The 27,988-nt window shown below is 35.9% G+C and overlaps 1 protein-coding gene across 1 annotated transcript; it reads right to left on the bottom strand.

Annotated features, from left to right (window-relative positions):
• Nucleotides 1-1,256: 1,256 nt before the first annotated feature.
• On the bottom strand, nt 1,257-27,886 carry LOC140164712 (nose resistant to fluoxetine protein 6-like). Its single transcript, XM_072188071.1, has 14 exons — nt 27,763-27,886; nt 21,192-21,349; nt 9,074-9,161; nt 8,840-8,957; nt 6,989-7,248; nt 5,796-5,969; nt 5,496-5,592; nt 4,508-4,600; nt 4,173-4,338; nt 3,871-3,950; nt 3,498-3,629; nt 2,607-2,754; nt 2,184-2,382; nt 1,257-1,408 (listed from the first exon to the last, which is right to left on the bottom strand). Exons 1-14 carry the CDS (start codon nt 27,869-27,871, stop codon nt 1,257-1,259), a joined length of 1,974 nt encoding a protein of 657 aa, XP_072044172.1. The 5' UTR covers nt 27,872-27,886.
• Nucleotides 27,887-27,988: the final 102 nt, after the last annotated feature.

Here is a 27,988-nt window from a genome sequence, read left to right as displayed (position 1 = left end):
TTATGATACCACTGTTTCACCGTTCCTCTGATGGGGTTTACCTTCCTCTTTGGTACATTGACTGTTCTTTCTTAACATCAGTTTTTCCAATCCTGTGCATGGATATTCGATGGCTATGGAGAGTAAAGCTGCAGATGCATAAGAAAGCATCAAACTGCCGCAAAAGATATAACACTGGAATAACAAAAAATGGTTTATTCTGTTAGTCTGTCATGTTCAGTTTTATTTCTGCTAGTAACCAAAGCTTCTTATTCCAAGTTTTGAATTAAATTGCTCTAGCAATTTGGATTCTAGAAGCAAAAATGTGTATCACAATCTGTACAAAACATCTGCGGTGGTAACCAAACTACCATGCTTTTGTTCATACTACCTAAATAAAACATGAGAAAATATATGCTTTCCCTCGATAACGATAAAAAAAATCTACATTTTGATGAGGTCGGCTATCAATCGGGTCTTATGTTTAGAAATTTGAAGAAGATAACATGGGGAAAGGAACGTTAAACATTTGACAAGCAACACAAAATGTTTAATGAAAGTGGGGGTAAATTGGACTTGGGGCCCGATGATTTAAGTAAAAATCAAATCTTATGAATCTGAATTTGCATCTTTAAGATTTTAAAATGTAATTCAGATAAATTGAGTTTTACTCTTTTGGATCATGAATTTTTAATCGAATTTGGATTTGTCCCTCATCCAATTATGTTAAAAATTTATCATAGGAATTTAGAGCAATTCATTTTGCCCTGGAATTTTGATTTTTCGACATTCCCGACATTACACAGTGCCAGAATAAAGGACTAGCTCGGGTTACAACCACGCAACACTTACGTATGACATTTCTGATGCATGGTATGATGTTGGATATGCTTGGTAATATGTTTGTATAACCAGACCATGTATGAGATACGCTGAGTAAGTCAACCTACTCAATGGTATCCAGAAGGACCAACACAGAAAGTCATTAATCCAACCTGAAATAAATGAAATAGATACACGATATGAAGATGGATATGCTTGATAATAGGTTTGTATAACCAGACCATGTATGAGATACGCTGAGTAAGTCAACCTACTCAATGGTATCCAGAAGGACCAACACAGAAAGTCATTGATCCAACCTGAAATAAATGAAATAGATACACGATATGATGATGGATATGCTTGATAATAGGTTTGTAACCAAACCATGTATGAGATACGCTGAGTAAGTCAACCTACTCAATGGTATCCAGAAGGACCAACACAGAAAGTCATTAATCCAACCTGAAATAAATGAAATAGATACACGATAATATGATGGATATGCTTGATAATAGGTTTGTATAACCAAACCATGTATGAGATACGCTGAGAAAGTCAACCCACTCAATGGTATCCAGAATGACCAACAAGTCATTGATCCAACCTGAAATAAATGAAATAGATACACGATATGATGATGGATATGCTTGATAATAGGTTTGTATAACCAAACCATGTATGAGAAAGTCATTAATCCAACCTAAAATGAATGAAAGGTACACGATATGAAGATGGATATGATTGGTTTGTATAACCAGACCACGATATGATGTTGGATATGATAACAGATTCTCTTGAATTCTCCTTCAACTAGTGTTCCATTAAAAGATACTGTTTTATTATTAAAGTGTTTTATTATCTTTAACTGATTCTTTGTCTATCAATGCCCGCTAGTTGTCTGCTTCTACTACTTGCATAAGTTCATCGAGGACCCCAGCAACAGACTGACTAATCATACTGATAAATACAGACTAAATACATAGAATTCTATGTAAGGAGAGAGTTACTTCTATCAAATCTTGTGGAGTTGAATTTCACAAAAGTAACATCAAAAAAACACAGTCAAATTTAGCCTTCCGGCTTGTTCATGACGGCTTGCCCACTTGCACATTTGTACATATACTGGTATCACCAATCTTGCTGTCAATTTAGAGCTCTTGGTACCAAATGTGGTATAAAATTAAAGCTAACAAAATACTACACACGAGTGCTTTCGGAAATTGCAATGAGATGTACATCATAATAGAGAAGGGGTTGGGGGTATGTATGGGTACCTCAGGACCGGGGCTCGGATTTAGGTAACACAATTAGAGGATAGTGAAAACAATTCCAATGCGGTGCCTCGGCGTAAAAGGGAAGGGATTTGATGGGTATTTTACCTCCATATCCGTAATAGCAAGCGAATATCACCCATGCCAAGGCGAATGACCATCCCAATCTACTGAAAGTCCCATACAGGATATTTTCTGCATTGGACCATACACTTTGGAATGCCAATGCGCCATAGCTGGTGTATGTTCCATATACGACGCTTATACCTGCTGCAAATGCTAAAGCCCATCCAACAGACACAACAATCTGGATAAATAATAAAGTGTGAAACAAACATAGGAACAGTCATTAGCATTATACGACCTAGACTGACCTACGTGAAACAAAAGCAACTAATTAAGATTTCAGGAAAAGGGTGTTTTATATTCACCATACACGGACAAATGGTAAAACAGATCATTTGCAGCTACAGTCTGCAAATGTGTTACTAGTATTTGGAATCAAGAGAGATGATATGGCGAGATACTTACTGAGGAAAGACGTATGCGTTGATGTTTACTTATTTGCTTATACATAATATAACCCATGATCATTCCTATTAAGTAAGGAGGAATTCGTGAGTATGGTTGGAAGTACACCAGTTCCAAGTAGCTATTAGTAGAATACTCGTCGATGGACCTGTATTTCATATGAGATCAAAGTGTGACCAAAGGTTACATTTTCGATTAAGCACGTCGGGCAAGTTTAACTTTCTCCACGCGGATGTTGATTGTAGACGACAAATTTCAATTCCATATTTGGAATCGGCATGAAAAATTTATAAAATGAGTATTGGTTCCATGGTTTTTTAAGATAGCTCTTGATATTTTAAGAGAATATCTCAAAACTTGGACTTTTTATGTTGAAACCTAAAGCCAGCATGCAAAGCATTAACAATCAATACACTCTGACCGTTTTTAGGGTTTTCTTGATCAACCTCTTGTATGAAACAAAGATATGAATTCCCTGTTCGAAACCGGGGTTCGAAATAACCACTGACTTACGGTTCCTACTGCTGAAAGGTTTCCAATACATTTGGACGGTAAAATGAAGTAAAATAGATAACTATATTAACAGAAGAATATATCTTTTGAGGTGCCAAATTACATTAAGGTTACTGTTGGTCAATGTTACATTAAGGTAACTCTTGCTTTCTTGCCCTGCGGGGCCCTTCTATATTGGAACTCCATTAGTACAGAACTCAACTATGGGAGTCTCCGGCCTCGGGCCTGCCGACACTGTGGCCTGGATGTTTTTGTTGATACTGTGACTTGGCATGGTAATTATCTTGTCATCATTGACTTACATTTTTTGGTAAGTTGTCTTGGCGAGATCATTCATATCATGCTGATAATAGACAAACTTAGATAAAATCTACTTACAGAGCCAGATTACCTCCAAACAGGTTACCGTACGCATTTGTAGTCAGGTGATCTCTACCAATCAAATAGCCTGTCGTCACCAAGCTAGCTAAGAACATGACCGAGGTAATGATTATGCCAGTGATTTGAGACCTGTGTGGAAAAGTCAAAGCTTAATACCATCACATCATCACCATCGCCATCTTCGTTATGATCCTCACTATCTCCTTCATTTCTACCCGTAATCCTCATCCTTGTTATCATCCTCCTCCAATATCCTCCTCACCGACATCATCCTCGTCATAATTGTATTCTTCATCATTGTTCATGTTGTTAGCAACCGTATGTGTGCATTTTATTTATTTATTAGAGTCTTACTATTTATTATATTTACCTGAATAAGGGCAGTAGAATCAATGGAGAGATAATGAAAAATTGCATATCACAGGACAAATACCAAGACCACTGCATACACTGTAAACATGGTAAGAAATTAAACAAATCAACATAGCATTCTCCTCAATTTCATTTTTACGGTTTGCATCTTGCTCTGTCATGTCTGTTACTAGATAATGCAAAGTCAAAAAACATTTACACCAAATGCGATCCTTCAAACAAATTTTATTCTTATATTATAATGTTTGTGATATTTGTGCCGTCACTGACTATTATAGGAAGTCAAATAAAAATATATACCATGTCAGTTAGTGGGAAGTAATTGTTGATGTAAAGAAGATTTCGCCACCAATACTTTTCGCATAGAGAATCAAAGTAAATAGCTTGATACCACTTAGGTCCATCTCCGAAGTATGGATGATGGTAGATCATGAAGAGGATAACAAATGCGTACAATGGAGTGATTCTGAAACAAAAGAAGACTCTGTATTAATGAAAAACAAAACAACAACAAAAATATGAGTTTAAGTGTTGTGCGTGTGTTGTGTTGTGTGGGTGTGGGAGAGAAACAAAACTTTAGTCAATTACGGAACGTGTCATGCATGTTAAGATGAAAATTTAAGAAATAATCAAACCTCCATATTCGATGAAAGTAGAAAAGAAGCCATGACATTTTCCCGTCGGATTTCGCCATCCGGGTGAATGTGACATAAGACAGTAGAAGCCCGCTGAAAATAAGGAAATAACAATTAAAAAAGAAAAATATAATATTTACAGTAGCGATTCACAAAACGGAAATCTCCATGGTCGTCGGGTGTAAGAAAGATTGTTCTAAGTGTTTTTGTTCCGAACGGGTTTATTCCGAAGGTCGTTTTCCAAACACGCTATGCTATGGAAGGTCGTAAACCCAAAAGGTCTTTGCTCAAAGGGTAATTTATCCGACAGGTATTTAGTCTGAAGGGTCTTTTGTCCAAAAATGGCGGCAATTACAATGGGTTATTATTCCGAAATATTATTCCCAAAGGTTCGTTATACTCCGAAAGGTTTTTATTCCGACAGGGCATTAGTTCGAAAATTATTCAAGAGTCATTATTAAGGTATTTATTCCAAAGAAGCGGTATTCCGAAAATGATACAGGGGTTATTATTCCAAAAGCAAAAACACTTCCGACTGATAGTTTTCGGAGCATTGGCCCTTCGGAATAATAACCTTTTAGATTTTTGGAGTACGAACCTATCAGTATAAAAACCTTCCAGAGAAATGGCCTTCCGGAAGTCAAAAACTGTTCGGCATAAAATATTATGGGAACAAAATGCCTTCGGAGCAAAAATCATTCCATTTGGAACAAAAACACTTCGCAATATAGACCTTCACCCGTTTCTTCAACATGAGCTTGAGATTCGCAGTATATATGGGAGCCGTCAAAGCCATCATAACTTCAAACACAGAAAATGACATGTGCTGTTATGATCAACGGCATACCGTGACTCTACACACGCACCCCATACACACCCACCCTACACACTGATTCGCGTCTCTCTCATGAATACAATTCTTGTCCGTACACATGGTACAAGTTGGGAGAATGGCCGTCTTTCTGGATCACCTTGTCTTAAAACATACCTCATGAAGAAGAACGTGTCCACTGCTGAGTAGGAATTGCCAACAGCTTGAAAGAAGAAACTGGGAAGTGAATTTTCAAAAAGGTCTGGTGCATTTTCTGTATTAGACAAAAAAAAAAAACTAAAGCTCCCACTATCATTTCGCTAGGTGTTACGCTTTCTTTTTGTAATGCAGCACAAGTTTTTACTCCCTGCAGGTCATTGTTTTGCCCGTTGTTTTGACATTTACATTTATACAGAGATTAACAAGCAAAGTATTATATTGGTGCACATACTTCCTTCAGTCTCATATTATACAAACCTACTCCAGTCATCAAATTGAACGCAAATATATGTCCAAGAGCTACCCATGTTATGCTGATAACACGTATACCATGCAGACATCCAATGGATTGAGACTGACCGATACTGGTATCCAGAAGTTTGGATATGTTTCGATTGAAAGCAAAACACAGTAGAACTTCTGGAAGCATACCTGAGAAGAAGGATAAAAAATATATCTCATCGATTGTGAAATTGAATTAATATTAATATTTAGATTAAGGCGCTCAAAAACGAAAAACAAATCAAAAGAAGAGCATGAAGAAAAAATCAGCGTGAACTGCCTGTGGATATAAGAATTATAGATTCTACCAAAAAGGTTTGATGAATCGAAATCAGACCGGAGGTCAAGTTACATAACACAAGATGATACTTGTTAGCGCCAATCTGGCTTGAAATGTTCAATGTTCGATGTTCAATGTTCAATTTATTTCACCGAAAATACATAACATGATAAATATACAAAACAGTTCATTGGTAGGAAAACCAAAAGAGAGCAGAGCTCGTTAAAATTGGCCACCTTGAGATTACATAAATATGCACAGTAACATGAAAAACTTGCTACAAACAGTGGACAGGACAAAGTGCAGACAAACAGGACGAGACAGGTGCAAACAGAGTGTTGCTGGCATGTGATGGCAGTACAGTATAATTCACATATTAATGGTCAACTGGAAAAATATAATATTAACATGATTAATACCGAGACAATAAATGTAACTTAAACCCTTTCTTAAAAACATGTATTGACGTAGTGGGTGGGGTCGGTCTGAATTGTCAAAAAGTGGCTGAAAAAATGGTGGGGGACACATCCCCCTGTCCCCCACCCTGGGATTGACGCCCATGGACGATACTACATGAACACGAAACCTGAGGAAGAGCTTTCTTTTCGAAGAGAGTGTGGACCACGGTGTGGACTGCGGAATGAACTTCCTGTAGATGGTGTGAACAGACATCTGATGAATGGTAAATGGTATTCCAGAAAATAAGTTCACACTCCCTACATGGAGGATTTTATTTTTCAATCAATTAAAAAAGTGCCTTAAAAATTATGATTTCCGAGTTTTGCTGGAAGTTTCCCACTTTCATACAAATAATTAAATCAATCAATCAATCAATCAATCAATCAATCAATCAATCAATCAATCGATCAATACACACACATGCACATACTTGGTTTCGAGCCCAGTGACTCCGAAGGGTTGCTTTGTTCCGTTGAACTAACTATGTTTTTGACTTCGTGATTCACTAAAGGTTTTGTTTCTTCGGGTAAAGAATTGGTTGCATTCTTGGTTTCTCCTGTACTGCCATACGATTGGTGGGATGGTAACCGTAATTTATTGTTGTTGGTCATCTTTCTTTTCTTGTATTTCTGGAAAACGTCAAGAGCTGCACCTGATAACATCATAATAGCTAAAATCAGGCAGAAAACACTGCAAATAAATAAAAACAATAAATTTCAAAATATCAAATGAAGCGTGAATCATAATTAATAATTCTGTAAGTCCAGATGGGTCTCATTTTCGGCCTTCTGCAGGATGAACCCTTTTTGTGAGATATCATGATGTATAGATGTCCGATTTTTTTCTTTACAATTTGTCAGGAAATTGACCCGATTTCGTGAATCTTGAGCCAAAATGTCCCCATAACAAAAATGTTGAGAATAATAATGTCAAACCTGTTGAATTTGGCCCCAAATTCCAGGATTGAGGTACAGAAATGCCGGGATTAGTCTCACTGTCGGGAAAAAAGAATGGGTACCACTTCAGACACTCGACTCGGAGGCGCGTCCCTACCCAAACCAAAATGGAGTTCGACCCCGGTAAACTTGTGGCAGTCTCGTCCAGGATATATGGGATGCATCTTACCCTTAATTAAGGGTGTTTAATGTGATCATTAATTTCTAACAAAACATTATTAATATTATTATGTTCAATTATAGACCTGAATAATACCAACAGCTATCACAATAATAAACTGTATATACACATAATATTTTGTAGCAATTTTATATAAACAGCACATAATTTTGTGTGGAAATTGAGGGCGCTATTTACATATATTTTTAATTTAAATTGTCCAAATAATATGAGCTTATATAGGCTATCTTACATTTCATGATAATGTTTTTTGAAAATTCCCTTGTCATTTGTTAGTCTGTTTGCTGATGTTCTGATATCATTTTACAAGTGTCTACCCATTGTAAAGATGCAAAAAGCTTTTAAATAAATACGGTCATCATTGTTCAACTTTTCTTTAAAATGACTCAGTTTTACATGCCATCAAACAACCGTTAACGTCTTTGATATTTCTTATACCATTTTAGACCAAATGGCTGCTGATAGACACAGTGCAAACCCAGTGTAAGCCATGGAATCAGCGAAAATGGTTTTACTCCATCTAACTTAATGAACACCCTTTGTTACTCAATTATAGGCCCTACTACCTAAAACTCTCACGGAGCTTCTAACCCAATAAACCCGCAATTTTGGCGTCAATTATCTCGTCGAAAGGCCCCTAGTTTTGCATCAGTGTCCACATACCAGTGGCGTAAAAATGTGCCTCCCCCTCGTATAGACATAATATATAAAATAACTAGACCAAAGACGCCCCTTGGATTTTGACGAGCTGGCTGGAAGAATATTGATGTTTTACATCATGACGTCGTTTGAAATAGTATTTAGTCAAAAATCATTTGAAAAGTGACCGAAAAATTACGGACATTGCATTTTCTTTCCATATTGGCATATTGTAAACATCATGGTAAAGTACCATATAGCCTAGCTGAGGCGTTACTCCAATACCGTATGTAAGCATGGTTAGAAAAACATTTCTGCTGCTGATCCCATGTTGACATTGGTTAAATACACTTCCAAAAAGTGTTAAGATGTTAGGCTGTCGGTACTCTTCCTATTTTGTGCCTCCTGATCTTGAAAGGTTGCCTACTATGTCGCATACCCTGTTACTTCGAAAGTCAAGTACCCCCCCATGCAAGCCCTTTAAGAATTGTACTTCAACGCTTACGTGAAACATATAAATCCAGTATCATATGGCCTCTGTGGGAAATCCTGGCAATTAACAGGTGAATCGCTAAACATGGGCGTCGCTAAGGTAGCTATTGAACGATACTCGGCTGGTATTACTGCATGAAGAAAAAATAACAAAACAGTAAAACACATCAAATTGAGATTCAAATGTTTTTGTTATTGGGGACATGGACACAGTGTTTTATTTGTAAACCGATGAAATCATACTTACACTTGGTAAGAAGGCCTATATTCCGTGTAATTGCCTCCTCTGAACACACTTCAGGAACGCACACGCCATACTTGAACTCTAAAGTGGACTGTTTAATGAAGTAGAACGAAACATTAACATTTATTGAATTTCAGCAAAGATAGATGGCTGGTTGAAAAGAGCTCGAATAGTTTTTTTTAATATAAATTACATTTGCTAGTACATGTAGTTGTTTATTCGATAGATTAAATGATTAATTATTTGTTTATTATTTGTTTTGTAGGTTCCAGTTTTTTATCTCATCGTGTGGTTCAGCGGTGTCGGGGCTGTGCATATGACGTATCATAGCGTAAATATGGCGGACTACTCAAATGCATTTAACAAAAGCATGATTGCAATCTATCGCGACAGTTCCTCTCACAAATGCGCTACGATCAAATAGGTTGCATGATGCAGTCATGTCTACAGTAGAATTCATCTCGACCTTTGCAGGACTTAACCCCATTAAAAGCTATTAAACCAAGATAACACTCATTGAAACAGCTCAACTGATTAAATCGGATCTTCTCTGGTTGTGCACAAGTGACTGTTTTCATGTGCGATATCGCAATAAAACTGGTATTCATAGCTTCAGTTGGGTAACCGATTACAAAGGAAACGAAAGGAAACAATGTTATGTGTGGCTTTGTTCACGAAATCAGACAATGTCGTGCTTTTTGTAAACCAGCATTCTTGAAAATGAGCAACATAATGATTTTTGACTTAACACGGTTTAGAAATAATTTCTTCATATTTTTGGTGTTATCTGTCGTTTACATGTCCTTCCTAAAACACAAAAGTACGACCCTCTCCAAACACCTAAATTAGCTAAAAATTTAGGACATGTTACAAAACTTTATTTTCTAGAACCTATTTAGAATAATTTAAATGTAGCTTTTACCGGTTTTTTGTGGCATCCTTCAGAAGTGAGCGGTCCGATACCAATATTTTCGGTCAAATCTCCATTCAAATAACACGGGGAGTTGGCTAGCTATGCCTTGCCCTCACTCATATTTTACAAAAGTACGACCATTTCTGAACATCTAACCTAGCTGTAATTTTAGGTCATGTTAGAGAAATATATTTGCTAGAAGTTTTGGAGAATAAATAAAATATTGGCTGGTTATTTTTCACACAGTGATGTTAACTAGGCAAGTGTCCATTCTCCCAACATACATCATTTGTAGGGTCACGCGTCAATGGTGAGAGCACTGGCTTTTAATTAAGCGAAGTCGAATTAAAACTAAATTGTCAATGGGGAGAAATTTTTGGCCAGGTGTAAAGATGGGAGTTTTTTCCCCCTTGTGTATAATATGGGTTAAGCCGTTGATCCACTTGGAGTTAAGCACATCAGTGATTTCAGATATGTGTTCACCCATGTTAAAACAGGTGCATGGTTATAATGCAATCATAATGGTTTTGTTAAATGTTTTTGTTGTTGCTATGATGCAACCAATCACTTGGCATAATTGTAGCTGGTCAAATGCAAATGGGTTTTTGACTCATATCATGTTTTATCATCGAGAGATCAACTTCTATTGAAAAACCCACCCTCCACACCCAATAAATGTACATATATTAAGTGCAAGTAAAGTAACAGTGAGTCATGTATAAGTTAACATGTTTTAGCGGAAAATTAGTAAGAATAATCAATTGGTCATAAGTTTTACATAACTGTCAAAACATGTTTAATGCTAATTATGCGGCTTAAATTTACACAAGCATTAAATTAGTAAGAATAATCAATTGGTCATAAGTTTTACGTAACTGTGAAAACATGTTTAATGCTAAATTATGCGGCTTAAATTTACACAAGCATTAAATGTTTTATCAGAGCGTTAAACATTTCAAAGTTAATCATTTGAAACAAAAATACCTTAAGAAATGTCAAATATTCACAAAATGAGTTAAATTCGAAGTCATGCATAACAATATAAGAATTGAAGCAAATATTAACAAGACATGCAGGCTTAATGGAAATTAAGTTAATGCCTTAACATGTTTAATAAAACATGTTTATCATAATAAGTGGGGACACGGATAAGATAATAACTCGCAAGTCAGCAAGTTATTATAATTTTGAATTCAAGTTTAAGTCCTAAACACTGCATATAGCGGTCGTGTTAAACTATGAATGGCTCCAAGCGCAAAACACTGGAGAAAAATGGTTCACAATGTAAATAGAGAACTAGCTGTATAGAAATAAGATAACAAGAGTCAACAAATTCAAAATAAGTGTGACTGATATGACGTTGAATTCATAGCAAATTCTGAAGTCTGAGAATTTGTATGCTAAATAATTCCACAAAAAGAATGTTTCTGTCGGCATCAAGGAGGCACTTTATCATAAAATCAAAAAGTAGAAGAATTAAAGAAACACTTTACCACATAATCAAAAAAAAAAAAAAAAAAAAAAATTAAAAATTAAAAATAAAAACCAAAACAACCAAAAATGGTTGTTGACGTTAAAGACACAAGCCAAGTATGTGACTGTATGTCACCAGTTTCCTAGGCAGGGTGGTAAATACTTGCAATTAACTGTGCCAAAGATGGGAAATAAGTACGGGAAATAAGTGAAGCAAAACTTTTCATGTCTATAAAAGAAGACGCATATGTGCAGTTATTTTTCGGCTTTCAATGATATTATGCATTAATTATATGCATTTATGACAAATCATGGCAAATGACATGATCATTATTTGAAATCTGCGTAAAGTTGGAATTGGGTGTTATAAAATACACTTTGAGGCTTTGGTAACTTGTGCCCTTAATTAGTGCAAATTATGGTCATGTTTGGCTTTGGGGCATTTACCATAGGGAATAATATGTGCCCTGAAATGGCTGCGGATTATGGTCTTGTCCGGGTCAAGGGTCAAGGGTCACTTTCCCATGGAATCTAGAAGTGTGCCAATTGGCGAATATTTATGGTGAACAATGGTAACTTGTGCCCTTAATTAGTGCAAATTATGGTCATGTTTGGCTTTGGGGCATTTACCATAGGGAATAATATGTGCCCTGAAATGGCTGCGGATTATGGTCTTGTCCGGGTCAAGGGTCACTTTCCCACGGAATCTAGAAGTTGTTAAATTAATAACGTCATAAGAAATAATGTGCCTTCAAATACGCGCAGATTATGGTCATGTCTGGTGTCGAGGCATTTTTCTTTGGTATGAGATACTTAAGAAATCCCATAGAGGATTCTTTATATATAAATAAACCAAATGATCTCTCGGTTGGTATAGAACATGACCACCACAAAATTGTGTTGTCTCCCATGCTTGTTTTTGAGTCCAATGACAATGTGTATTGTGTATAGGAAAACGGACAGTAACTGCAGTATGGATAACAACATTTGATTCAATGAACTACACTGCGCCAGAAAGCTAAGAAAAACATAGGAGAGTGACGGTATGTGCACACATGAATTATGTTTACCTTATGTATATATGGTATTTTTTGTTTGAGGTCAAAGGTCATTAAGGGGTCACTTCCGGTATAAAACGAAAAACCTTCAACATTTTTTATTTGCTAAGAAAAACCTAGGACAGTAACGGTATGTTCACACATGAATTGTGGTTACCCAATTCATATGTGGTATTTTTTTTTATTTGGGGTCAAATGTCATTAAGGGGTCACTTCCGGTCTGAGACGAAAAACCTTCAAAATGCCCCTTCTGCCACAAGTAACATAGCAAAGTGTAGACTTCTCCGTAGTCCACTTGCCCATTTTGCATACTCTGGCTATTACGTTTAAACATAAAACTCTGATTTATATTGATTTGTCATTTGTGTGCAACTGATAGATTTTCACATCTGTATCTGATCTTTTCAGTCACCGCACTCCCTCTGTTTGTTAGCTTCCCAAGTGGACTACTGACTTTGCCTTGCGGTTAAGATTTTTAACACGGGACTCTATGGAGAGTTAGGCCAATTTCTGGCCTAACTAAAATTGGGCATGATGTAATGCATCTTTATGGATCTGCCTTGTGATTGGTCGCCCATATCTCGCTATGGTTTAAATCTGCCGGGCCCGCGTCATTACAATTAACTACATCGTACACATAGTATCTGTGGTACTTGCGGCGCTTTTGTGTTGACGCGAAAGTTAATCTCTCATCAAACATCAAGCGCGTCTTGTACTATAGCATGCAGCTGCATGCTTAGTACTTGTGGTTAATGGACTGATAAACAAGTATGCTTGACAGTGTGTTTTTAGAGAGCAAAGTCCAGAGGGTAAAGTTCTGCTTAAAATTCAAAGTCCATAGACGGATTTTCGGGGTTCGCTATCAATAAACTGGTAGATTCCAAAATCAGAATTGTTCAGTATTAAAGTGAGCCATTATAATTATGCAAGATAATGTTGCATTCAATTACTTTTATTGTCACTAATCATCTGATATTTTTAACTCTTTATGACCATTTTACTATTGAATACTTTAATTTTAATAAACATCAGTATAATTTTGAGTTCAACGAAATGGGTTCATACATATTTTAAATAAAATTCGTCTATGGCATAGTCTAAGCAAAGTGGTGCCACGTGCACCCATGCATTGACATTAGCCAATGTCTATGGGCGTTTTCATATATTTTGGGGTCAAAGGTCATTAGAGGTCAAAACACGGCTGTGTTCGTGGGTTAGACCACAGCTAATTAGTATTTTTACTAAACAGGATCTTCTTCTTTCTTCTTTACACAGCCGTTGACGTTAGTCACGGCTGTGTCTTTTTTCTTACAGGATCTTCTTTCTTTAAGTTAGGCGGGCAGCCTAACTTATTTCTTTCTTAAGTTAGGCGTGCAGCCTAACTTATTTCTTTCTTGCCATTTCTTTCTTCTTTCTTCTTTCTTTCTCACAATTTGCTACTTCTTCCACATCCTTGATCGGATTTCGACCAAACTCAGTCACAAGCAGTATTGGGTAGCTGGCTACAAAACTTATGGATTTGTTTAATGTCAGAGGTCATTCAGGGGTCACAGGGGTCACAAAAGGTCATTTTAACCGAAAATGCTGCGATTGGGCTGAAATTTAAATGCAATGATCCTTATGACATTCTAAACATGTTTAAAACATTTTAAAATTTATTTAAGGTCATTAAGGGGTCATAAAGGGGTCAAAGGTCAAATTTTTCAAAATGGTCCAATTGAGCTGAAATTTAAATGCAATGATCCTTATGACATTCTAAACATTTGACAAATATTTTAAAATTCATTTAAGGTCATAAAGGGGTCAAAGGTCAATTTTTTAAATGCTCTGATTGAGCTGAAATTTGTATACAATGATCCTTATGACATTCTAAACATTTTAAAAACATTGTAAGATTCATTTAAGGTCATTAAGGGGTCATAAAGGGGTCATAGGTCAAGTTTCCAAAATGTTCCAATTGAACTGAAATTCAAATGCAATGATCCTTATGACATTTTAAAAATTTTGAAAATATTTTAAAATTCATTTAAGGTCATTAAGGGGTCATAAAGGAGTCAAAGGTCAAGTGTTTCAAATTGCTCTAATTGAGCTGAAATTTAAATGCAATGATTCTTATGACATTCTTAACATGTTTTAAATATTTTAAAAGTTTTCAAAATGCCAGCTTTCCACGATCAAGGTATATTAAAACGGCAATTAACGAAACAGTCTTATTAAAATTAATACAATCCAGCACATTGGCTGCTGGATCAGATCGTCACAGTCATCCGCCTAACTTACCTCGTGCCCTTGCCAAGGGCACAGTTGCTCTAGTTGCCATTTCTTTCTTTCCTCTTCTTCTTCTTCTTCTTTCTCACAATTTGCTACTTCTTGCACATCCTTGATCGGATTTAGACCAAACTCAGTCACAAGCAGTATTGGGTAGCTGACTACAAAAGTTATGGATTTGTTTAACGTCAGAGGTCATCCAGGGGTCACAGGGGTCAAAAAAGGTCATTTTAACCGAAAATGCTCCGATTTAGCTGAAATTTAAATGCAATGATCCTTATGACATTCTAACCATGTTTAAAACATTTTAAAATTTATTTAAGGTCATTAAGGGGCCATAAAGGGGTCAAAGGTCAAGTTTGTCAAAATGCTCCAATTGAGCTGAAATTTAAATGCAATGATCCTTATGACATTCCCAAGATAAAAAAATATTTTAAAATTCATTTAAGATCATTAAGGGGTCATAAAGGGGTCAAAGGTCAAGTTTTTCAAAATGCTTCAATTGAGCTGATATTTATATGCAATGATTCTTATGACATTCTATACATTTTAAAAACATTGTAAGATTTATTCAAGGTCATTAAGGGGTCATAACGGGGTCAAAGGTCAAATGCTTCAATTGCGCTGAAATTTAAATGCAATGATCCTTATGACATTCTTAACATGTTTTAAATATTTTTAAATTCTTTTAAGGTCATTAAGGGGGTCATACAGAGGTCACAGTCATCCGCCTAACTTACCTCGTGCCCTTGCAAAGGGCACAGTTGCTTTCTTTCTTCTTTCTTTCTCACAATTTGCTACTACTTCCACATCCTTGATCGGATTTCGACCAAACTCAGTGACAAGCAGTATTGGGTAGCTGGCTACAAAAGTTATGGGTTGTTTAACGTCAGAGGTCATCCAAGGGGTCACAGGGGTCAAAAAAGGTCATGTTAACCAAAAATGCTCTGATTGAGCTGAAATTGAAATGCAATGATCCTTATGACATTCTAAACATGTTTAAAATATTTTAAAAATTATTTAAGGTCATTAAGGGGTCATAAAGGGGTCAAAGGTTAAGTTTTTCAAAATGCTGCAATAGAGCTGAAAGTTAAATGCAATGATCCTTATGACATTCTTAACATTTTAAAAATATTTTAAATTTCATTTAAGGTCATTAAGGGGCCATAAAGGGGTCAAAGGTCAAGTTTTTCAAAATGCTCCAATTGAGCTGAAATTTGAATGCAATGATCCTTATGACATTCTAAATATTAAAAAAATATTTTAAAATTCAATTAAGGGCATTAAGGGGTCATAAAGGGGTCAACGGTCAAGTTTTTCAAAATGCTCCAATTGAGCTGAAATTTATATATGCAATGATCCTTATGATGTTCTGAACATTCTAAAAATATTTTAAGATTCATTTAAGGTCATTAGGGGCCAATAAAGGGGTTAAATGTCAAGTTGTCAAAATGCTCCAATTGGTCTGAAATTTAAATGCAATGATCCTTATCTTATCCAGCACAGTATTGCTGCTTCATCAGATCGTCACAATCATTAAGTTAGGCGGGCAGCCTAACTTATTTCTTTCTTTGCGTTTCTTAAGTTAGGCGGGCAGCCTAACTTATTTCTTTCTTGCCATTTCTTTCTTCTTTCTTCTTTCTTTCTTTCTTTCTTCTCACAATTTGCTACTACTTCCACATCCTTGATCGGATTTCGACCAAACTCAGTCACAAGCAGTATTGTGTAGCTGGCTACAACAGTTATGGGTTGTTTAACGTCGGAGGTCATCCAAGGGGTCACAGGGGTCAAAAAAGGTCATGTTAACCGAAAATACTCCAATTGAGCTGAAATTTATATGCAATGATCCTTATGACATTCTAAACATGCTTAAAATATTTTAATATTCATTAAATGTCATTAAGGGTCATAAAGGGGTCAAAGGTCAAGTTTTTGAAAATGCTCCAATTGAGCTGGAATTTAAATGCAAGGATCCTTATGACATTCTTAACATGTTAAAAATATTTAAAAATTCATTTAAGATCATTAAGGGGCAACAAAGGGGTCAAAGGTCAAATTTTCAAAATGCTTCAATTGAGCTGAAATTTAAATGCAATGATCCTTATGACATTTTTTACATGTTTTAAATATTTCAAAATTCATTTCTGGTCATTAGGGGTTATACAGAGGTCAAAGGTCAAGTTTTCAAAATGCCAGCTTTCCACGATGAATGTACATTTAAACGGCAATTCATGAAACAGTCTTATTAAAATTAATACTATCCAGCACCCAGCACAGTATTGCTTGATCAAATCGTCACAATCATCCGCCTAACTTACCTCGTGCCCTTGCAAAGGGCACAGTTGCTCTAGTTACAAGCCGACGACGAATGTCGGCTTGTTCTGTCTCTTCTCACTTCTTCTTTCTTTCTTCTTTCCTCTGGCAACCGCAATCAACTGCATGTAGCTCCGCAAGGGATTGACAGATTTCAACCAAAGTTGACCCAAATGACCATTGGGCTAGGCCAAACCTTCCATTTGACTTTGACCTCGCTGTGACCTTTGACCTAGCTATAATGGTCAAAAATGTGATTTCACAAAAAATGCTACTCCTTCCACAAATTTCATGCGATGAGGACATGGTTATATCATGTGACTCGACTTTAGTCGGTGTCTATAGGGTGTGCTCAGATAAGGGGTCAAAAGGTCATTAAGGGGTCATTTCCGGTCAAAGTATAAAAAATATTCAAAAATTCACTGTCTTTACAAATTACATAGCAGAGAGTCGCCATTAGCACACATGCATTGCTACTAGCCAGGGTCTTTAGGATGCCTACAGTTTCGGGGTCAAAGGTCATTAAGGGGTTACTTCCGGTCAAAAACCAAAATTATCAAAAATGTTCAAAAAATTTTTGTCTCAAAATGTAGACAGACCAGAGTAATATAACCATCATACATGAATCAGTGTTACCTGATGTATGTATGGTATTTTTATTTTGGGGGTCAAAGGTCATTAAGGGGTCACTTCCAGTTTTTAGCTAAATAACTTAAAGAATTTTTATCTCAACAACTACACAAAGTAGAATTTTTTAATTAAAATTGGAACAATGCATTTTGTCGGTGTACATAAGGTTTTTTTTCATTGAGGTCAAAGGTCATTAAGGGGTCAAAAGGTCAATCAAAATTTTCAAAAATCAAAATCCATGTATAAGTTCCGATTAAGCTGAAATTCACCAGGAATATTTCTTATGACATCCTAAGCACAATGCAAGAGCAGTTGACCCCATCCGTAACCCAGGGGTCAAGTTATAGGGGTCAAATTGCGGCTTGTATTCAGCGTCTGTTGACTCTAGTTTCTTTCTTTCTTCTTCTTTCTTCTCACAATTTGCTTCTTCTGCCACATCCTTGATCGGATTTCGACCAAACTCAGTCACAAGCAGTATTGGGTAGATGGCTACAAAAGTTATGGGGTTTTTCAACGTCGAAGGTCATCCAGGAGAAAAAAAAAAAAAAAAAGGTCATTTAACTGAAAAATGCTCCAATTGAGCTGACATTTTAATACAATGATGCTTATGACTTTCTAAACATGTCAAAAATATTTTGATATCCATTTAAGGTCATTTAGGGGCCATAAAGGGGTCAAAGGTCAAGTTTTTCAAAATGCTCCACTTGAGCTGAAATTTAAATGCAATGATCCTTATGACATTCTAAACATTTAAAAATATTTTAAAATCCAATTAAGGTCATTAAGGGGTCATAAAGGGGTCAAAGGTCAAGTTTTTCAAAATGCTCCAATTGAGCTGAAATTTATATGCAATGATCCTTATGATGTTCTGAACATTTTAAAAACATTTTAAGATTCATTTAAGGTTATTAGGGGGCATTAAAGGGGTCAAAGGTCAAATTTTCAAAATGCTTCAATTGAGCTGAAATTTAAATGCAATGATCCTTATCTTATCCAGCACAGTATTGCTGCTTCATCAGATCGTCACAATCATCAGCCTAACTTACCTCGTGCCCTTGCAAAGGGCACAGTTGCTCTAGTCTTTCTTTCTTTCTTTCTTCTTCTTCTGCCGACCATTACATTTGCTCTAGCATTTACATACATTCATCGATTTTGACCTAACTTGGTCACTATCATCACTGACCAGGCCCCTACATGTCACATGAATTTCGTGGGGTCAAAGGTCACGTAGAGGTCACAGGGGTCAAAAACGTGATTTCAACTCAAAATGCTACTTCTCCCACAAATTTCGTAGGACAGTAACGCCACTTGCACACATGCATTGTTATTACCCAGTGTCTATAAATCGTACACAGATTTGAGGTCAAAGGTCATTAAGGGGTCACTTCCGGTATAAAACCAATTTCCTTCAAAAATTTTTATTAGCTAAGAAAAACATAGGAGAGTGACGGTATGTGCACACATAAATTATATCAACCTAATGTATATGTGGTATTTTTTATTTGAGGTCAAAGGTCATTAAGGGGTCACTTCCGGTATAAAACGAAATAGCTTCAAAATGCTACTTCTCCCACAAATTACATAGGACGGTGACGCAACTTGCACATATGCATTGCTATTACCCAGTGTCTATGAATCATACACAGATTTGAGGTCAAAGGTCATTAGGGGTCACTTCCGGTATAAAACCAAATTCCTTCAAAAAAAATTTTATAAGCTAAGAAAAACATAGGAGAGTGACGGTATGTGCACACATGAATTATGTTTACCTTATGTATATGTGGTATTTTTTGTTTGAGGTCAAAGGTCATTAAGGGGTCACTTCCGGTATAAAACGAAAAACCTTCAAAATTGTTTATTTGATAAGAAAAACATAGGACAGTAACGGTATGTTCACACATGAATTGTGGTTACCCAATTCATATGTGGTATTTTTTATTTGGGGTCAACTGTCATTAAGGGGTCACTTCCGGTCTGAGACGAAAAACCTTCAAAATGCCCCTTCTGCCACAAGTAACATAGCAAAGTGGTGCCACGTGCACCCATGCATTGACATTATCCAATGTCTATGTGCGTTTTCATATATTTTGGGTCAAAGGTCATTAGGGGTCACAACACGGCTGTGTTCGTGGGTTAGACCACAGCTAAGTCTAGTTTCTTTCTTTCTTCTTCTGTCGACCATTACATTTGCTCTAGCATTGACATGCTTACACCGATTTTGACCTAACTTGGTCACAACCATCACTGACCATGCCCCTAGATGTCACATGAAACTCGTGGGGTCACGCAGGGGTCACAAAGGTCAAAAACATGATTTCAACTCAAAATGCTACTTCTCCCACAAATTTTGCAGGACAGTAACGCCACTTACACACATGCTGTGTTGTTACCCAGTGTCTATAAATCATACACAGATTTGAGGTCAAAGGTCATTAAGGGGTCACTTCCGGTAAAAAACCCAATTCCTTCGAAAAAATTTATTAGCTAAGAAAAACATAGGAGAGTGATGGTATGTGCATACATGAATTATCTTAACCTAATGTATATGTGGTATTTTTTATTTGGGGTCAAAGGTCATTAAGGGGTCACTTCCGGTATAAAACGAAATAGCTTCAAAATGCTACTTCTCCCACAAATTACGTAGGACGGTGATGCAACTTGCGCACATGCATTGCTATTACACAGTGTCTATAAATCATACACAGATTTGAGGTCAAAGGTCATTAAGGGGTCACTTCCGGTATAAAACAATATACCTTCAAAAAATGTTATCAGCTAAGAAAAACATAGCACAGTGACGGTATATTCACACATGAATTGATGTTACCCAGTTTACACGTGGTATTTTTTTATTTTGGGTCAAAGGTCATTAATTAAGGGGTCACTTCCGGTCCAAGACAAAAAAACATTCAAAATATTCCTGCTATCAAAAATAACATGGCAGAGTGATACTTTGTGCACACATGCATTGACATAAGCCAATGACTGTGGGGTTTTCATAGATTTTGGGGTCAAAGGTCATTAAAGGGCCACAACACGGCTGTGTTCGTGGCCTTAGACCACAGCTAAGTCTAGTATTAATTTATTTAGTAATTTATCGTATACAGAGGTAATATAGAGCTCTATGTTGTACGTATATAGCACAGTTTAGCACATGATGGTGACCGGAGAATTGGACGCGGTCGAAATGGCAATAATTTAATGTTTCGTTTGGTGGTTTTTTAACTTTTTAAAGAAAACGTGTCAAAATTAGACAGGAAAAACCCAAAAAGATTGCCTTTAAAATGACTAAAGTGTAAAAGCAGATAAAGGTCACAGCCCATTGTCTTAGACCTGCTGTAGTTTGTTCAGCTCTCTTTGGGCATTATTATACAGAATAAAACGGGTCGGCAACCCCGACACAAAATAATTGCACCGCCCAAGAGGGCCATGGTATATACCCCTCCCATTTTCTTGTTAGGATTACCGGTAGAGGTGCGGGACTCGGAATAGCAGACGAATTGATTCCGAAGTTGACGGAGCAGTAATGGAAGCCTTGAAGAGACGTACATTCGTCATAGTCGCCCAACCATTCGAAATTTCCAGCCATAACACCAGCAGGCACTTTGCCGAATGCATCTATAGCTGAAATTAAATATATAAAATTATAAGTAATTAAATTGTCACGGCCTCTTAGCGTCAAATGAAAAACAAAAGAAATAGATTTTAAAACCATAACATTTTAAGGAATTCAATAGAGAGCGTGAATGTGAGTGAGGCCTGAAAACCTCATACTAAATATTACTAAAATTATTCTTATGTTTGACTTTGTTTTATTAGGGTTTGAAAATCTATTTCTTTTGTTTTTCATTATATTATGAGGAAAATTATGAGAATTGAAAATAGGCATCTAAAAAAAAGTTATTCTTATGTTTGACTTTGTTTTATTTGGGGTTGAAAACCTATTTCTTTTGTTTTTCATTGTATTATGAGGAAAATTATGAGAATTGAAAATAGGCATCTAGAAAAAAGTTATTCTGATGTTTGACTTTGTTTTATTAGGATCTGTAAATCTATTTCATTGTTTTTCATTGTATTATGAGGAAAATTATGAGAATTGAAAATAGGCATCTAGAAAAAAGTTATTCTGATGTTTGACTTTGTTTTATTAGGATCTGTAAATCTATTTCTTTTGTTTTTCATTGTATTATGAGGAAAATTATGAGAATTGAAAATAAGCATCTAGAAAAAGTTATTCTTATGTTTGACTTTGTTTTATTAGGATCTGTAAATATATTTCTTTTGTTTTCATTGTATTATGAGGAAAATTATGAGAATTGAAAATAGGCATCTAGAAAAAAGTTATTCTGATGTTTGACTTTGTTTTATTAGGATCTGTAAATATATTTCTTTTGTTTTCATTGTATTATGAGGAAAATTATGAGAATTGAAAATAGGCATCTAGAAAAAAGTTATTCTGATGTTTGACTTTGTTTTATTAGGATCTGTAAATCTATTTCTTTTGTTTTTCATTGTATTATGAGGAAAATTATGGGAATTGAAAATAAGCATCTAGAAAAAAGTTATTCTTATGTTTGACTTTATTTTATTAGGATCTGTAAATCTATTTCTTTTGTTTTTCATTGTATTATGAGGAAAATTATGAGAATTGAAAATAAGCATCTAGAAAAAAGTTATTCTTATGTTTGACTTTGTTTTATTAGGGTTTGAAAATCTATTTCTTTTGTATTTCATTGTATTATGAGGAAAATTATGAGAATTGAAAATAAGCATCTAGAAAAAAATTATTCTTATGTTTGACTTTGTTTTATTAGGGTTTGAAAATCTATTTCTTTTGTATTTCATTGTATTATGAGGAAAATTATGAGAATTGAAAATAAGCATCTAAAAAAAGTTATTCTTATGTTTGACTTTGTTTTATTAGGGGTTGAAAACCTATTTCTTTTGTTTTTCATTGTATTATGAGGAAAATTATGAGAATTAAAAATAGGCATCTAGAAAAAGGTTATTCTGATGTTTGACTTTATTTTATTTGGGTTTGAAAATCTATTTCTTTTGTTTTTCATTGTATTATGAGGAATATTATGAGAATCGAAAAAAAAACATCTAGAAAAAGTTATTCTTATGTTTGACTTTGTTTTATTATTAGGGTTTGTAAATCTAAAAGAAATTATGAGAATTGAAAATTTAGATCTTTATATTTTATGTTTTGTATATTGTCTTTCACTTTATCCCACATTATCCTATATATAGCGCGATGCGATGCTGCGATGCTATAAAAACTGTAATCTGAGCCAGGTTTTTACGAGCTCAGCGGTGAAAATTCTCATCGCGCGGTGGAAATATCGGTCCGCGAAAAAGTTGAACAATGTTCAACTTTTTCGCATCGCGCTGCGATATCGCAGCCGTGCGCGCTTCTAATTGGCTGCTGGAAAATCAAGGTCGGTAGAATGACCTTAAAATGAGATGCAGACCCCACATGCTTTTAAAACATCGCAACATCGCGCGATGAAATTAAAATGTACATTTTAATTTCATCGCGCGATGCTGCGATATTTGAAAAGCATCGCAGTATCGCATCGCGCTGCGAAGTGGAGTCAGGATCGGGCTTAACTCGGTCATAACAATTTGGGTGTTTTGTTTTAGCCCCGCACAGTGTCTTCGACCCTATATCTTCATGGCAGGAATCGCCATGGTAGGTTAAATCCACAGCCACGATTAGCCATTTGGTTCAAACCTTTAAAGCTCTTTTAAACTAATAATTAGTCGAGGGACATAACTAAGGCTACTCACAATAGCTGGGTAATCGATCTTGGTTGTGCGTGATTAAGCTTGTATACCCCATTGAGGTCAATGGTCATCGACTTTTATACTGCCTACAGTGAGTGCAGCTGTACTACACGCTGCACGCTGTAGTCCATAACAGGACCAACGCAATATAAAATGGTCAAATTTTGAGTTCAAAGCGCACGGCCAATTTTCAAAGCGCATTCTAGCGACTATCATATCTGTTCAACACGTATTTCCAAGTTTATGAGACCAAATCTGGTTTCTAGAAAAAAAAATCATGACGGGAGATATTCATCATTTTCTAACCCGGTATCAGAAGATTTTCGTCTGATATCAAAATCGTGCATAGCAATTCACGTGTATCGATCCCGTGTATTCATTTTAGTGTCCCTTCTGCACCAAATAATTATTAGCCAGGCGGTGTCGGTGTGCCCCGGATTTTAGCTGCTTGCCATTTTCTTATATTTTAACCTCGACCCTAGGCCTATTTCACAGGAAAAAAACACTAGTGTGTCAGTCTTGTCTTGAAAGTACCCGAAAGCTAATATACTAAACTAGTCCTGTTCTTAGATCAATGAACCTTTGTGAATGTATTAGTTTATGAATGGTCTTTTAATCAGGATAATGAGGCCAAATATATATTTTGTTGTGTTTGTAATTGAGGGGACACGCAATACAGAAATACATGGTATTTTCTTCTATATGGGATCACATTGGTTTATGAATTGAATAAACAATTGTTAAAAATATGCTGTGCTTATTGAAATTAACTAAATTTAAATTTCAGCACTATCTTGTATAATCACTAAATACAACTGAAACACCTGCATGATTAACTCAGATTATAGGTCTATATCCTTTACTGTTCTTCAACATGGCATACAGAACATGTTATCCAAATTCATGCAGTTTTATATAATAAAAGCTATGTAGGCTTATGGCAAGGTTGGTGGACATTGGATAAGTATATACTATTTACTAATTTGTATAAAATAATTAAATAAAGTTTAATTAACACATCATGGCCACTACTCCGAGTTTCATGCTACAAGCATGTAGCAATCATCAGGTGGAATGATATGACAAGTTTGTATACTTTTTTAGGCCTTTTTTAAATTTATTCATTAATTGGTGAATGACCATGCGTTTCGTAGTAGCAAAAAAACTTTTTATAATGGCCTCATTCGCGCCTGACAAGTTATATTGATTTTATCAAGCAAAAGGCTATCCCCTCATACAAACCTATCGACAGGTCCAATTTCTGTAATGAGGTGTCACCGGGCTTGGAACAGATAATAACAAGTAAAAGGTCAGTAGCTCTTGGAATACTTTGATTGAGCCTTTGCATCGGAGATTGGAATTCTAGTTTCCTTTCTCATGAAATAAGGATTAAGAGTAAAATTGTACAATTGTGTTTAGGAGTGCCCTTCTCTCCTGTATCATTTTCCTTGCTATTTTCTTCCATTTCTTGCTTTGTATATCAAAGCTATCTGGGCCAGCATTCATCTTAGCCTACACACAGCGTCAACACCCTATGTTATAAATATTTTTTCATACAATATATTATATTCTATTATTGACATAGATATAAAGAAAGTTTACATGCATTGTGATATACACGTGTGATCGAATATTACAGGGTGTAACAATAAAATTTGTACAATTGTGAAAATAGAATGACACAAGTATGCCGCTTATTTTTTGGTTTGATATTTATATGTCTATCAAGATAATTTCTTTAGCCATCAGATAAGCTTTGGTCCAATAAAATCGATGGTATACAAGTGAAGATATTGCCTGTTATGTAACCTAGTCTTAAAACCGCTTGGGCCACTTTTGGATAGATTTGAACCATGGACCAGTTGGACGGTGCTCTTATGATATGCAGTTTTAAACAATGGGGTATTCGGAAGTGGTAGAAATGATTACATAATAGAATATCTCCTTGAGTTTTTGAAAGTCGCATCTAAGCACTGACATAACAACCTCATTTACTAGAAATCGTGGCTGCAGCTCAACAACTTTAACCCCAATTTACGTTGGAAGAGCGTATTTTTATGGCTGTGACATTCGGTAGCACATGAGGTCAACCAGAAACCATACGATTGTTTATACCGTAGCTCATTTTCCAAACTCACGTCTTCCATCAAGGCATACGAAGTATGCAAAATTTGTTAACAGAAATGCTGGCAATATAATAGTGGTCGCCCTAGAACAGCTAGAAGCCCAGCTGAACTAAGTTCAAAATTTTATTGTTTTGTACTTACATGACTTATGGATGCAAAAACTGTTCTCAGTTTTCCCAATGATATCTCAGGGTTGTGAGAAATTACTTTATTTATAAGATTAATTGAACAAAGTTTCACGACTTCATTTATAGATTTTAAAGAAATATCATAATTAATATTAAGTTCATGTTAAATATAAGAAGAAACACCACTTATAATTCTTTTGTGTCAGTGCTTTGATGTTTAATGACCGATAAACATATCTACGCGGTTCAAACTTGATTATGCGCAATTCACACCGCAAACATGGCAAAAGTGGCCCAACACGTTTTCTGGACGATTTAGTTAATCGGACATAACTTTTGAACCCAAGCTAGTAAAGAAACCAACTAAACGTATTCTCTTAGCCAAGATATTACTGATTGTATTGCATAAAACATTTGTGCCACAACTTTTGTAGTTTTTTCCTGAGAAGTCAAAATGCAATTGTATAAATTTTATTGTTACACCCTGTATAATACAAGCACCTGGATTTTAGGTGAATGGGCTAAATGTGTTCCTTTATATAATTGTAATTCTCAAAATTAAATATATCACAATTTTAACTTACGATTTAAAAATCGTTACGCCAAAAATGCAGTAAAAATGTATCAAGAGCAAACAGCAATGGCCGCTAATTAGTGTATTTAATTTCAAGTTAGTGTATTTAAAAACAAAACCTGGGTTTACCTGAAAACAAATCGAATTTCCTTGTAATAGCAACACCATGTGGGATACTAGAGCATGCGCAAATCGTATACAGTAAAACCTCATTATAACGAAATCATGGATACAAGAAAAACCCTGTTTTAAAGAAGAATTTTTCCAGAACCAAGATACAAAATTCTTTTGTTATTTATTGTTTTTTACAACCCTGATATAACGAAATTTGGATATAAAGAACTAATTTCTCTGTCCCTGACAACTTCGTTATAATGAGGTTCCACTGTATAACGTGTAGAATAGAACTTGGCGGTATCTCATATGATAGTCGTACTATGCTTAGCATGAGTCGCTCGGCCTATCTCGAACAAAATCGCCATGCGTAGCTATTGAAAAACGAGAGGATTCGCCGTAGGCCTACTATCACGGCAATTTTTGACACGAAGATATAGGGATGATGACGCTGTGCTACACTGGCTACCCAGGCCCCGGTCCCCGCACTCCGTCCAACCGCGGGTATTCATGCTTGTCGGTGAACTTTAAAAACACCCTCTTTTGCATCTCATTTCGCGAAATGTTATGGGAAAATCACCCCTTTTTTTAGCGATTTCGCGAATTATTTTCCCTTCGAAAATACCCCTATTTTCGCTAAAACACGAACGATATTTCTAATATGCCCTTTTCTGGCAAAAACGCGTAGGCTGCTCGATGAAAATATCTTTTTTTTCAATTTCGCGAACACATGGTTTGAAAAAACACCCCTTTTTTGTGTGTTTCGCGAATCGCGTTTCTTCATCTGAAAACCCTTATTTCGCGAAATTTTCGACGAGCATGAATACCCGCGGATACACGGAGTGCGTGGACCGGGACCCAGGCCTGTGCATTTTTATTGAATGAGCTTGGAACGGACCAACCTGGGTAAACAAACAAACAATAAACAGCTACAAGAGCGAAATGAAAATGAAAATGTTTACTATAAGAAAGTAGAAACCAATGGTGGGCCTCAAACCGCCCGGTCATTTTTTGATCTACGATTAGCCTAGGTCGTTTGGGCGTAAACAGGCGGTTTATATGTTTATGACGGATAAAAAATCTTACGAGGGTTGGTACAACCCCCCCCCCCTCCCCCCTCGTAGTTCTCGGGTTATAATATGGTCTAGAATTACAGGCTATAATATTGCGAATGTTACGAGCACGTGCATTTCACGTTTCCGTACTGTTTTCCTATGCCTTCGTATTTTTAAAAGGTGCCCATGACTTGATCGACTATTTTTTCAGTATGTTTGATTTATTTTAATGAGAAAGTGATCCACATACCTTGCATATCCACATCCTCGTCGTTCCGCAACATATCAAGAATTGCTTTGATGCAATCCATGGTGTTCAGTTTTCTTTCAATGAGTTTTCTAAGCAAAAATTTCTTCATAATTATGACAAAAACGGGCATTAACAACAGCACAGTTTACCGAGTATAAGTTTACTATATTGGACAGTAGAGAGATTGCGATTTTCCAAACGTAGACGTAGGACGTACGTTAACACG

This window comes from Amphiura filiformis, chromosome 1 (assembly GCF_039555335.1).
Source record: "Amphiura filiformis chromosome 1, Afil_fr2py, whole genome shotgun sequence".
NCBI lineage: Eukaryota > Metazoa > Echinodermata > Ophiuroidea > Amphilepidida > Amphiuridae > Amphiura > Amphiura filiformis.
The sequence above is the reverse complement of the archived record's forward strand: the minus strand, read 5'-3'. Positions and strand labels throughout refer to the sequence as shown.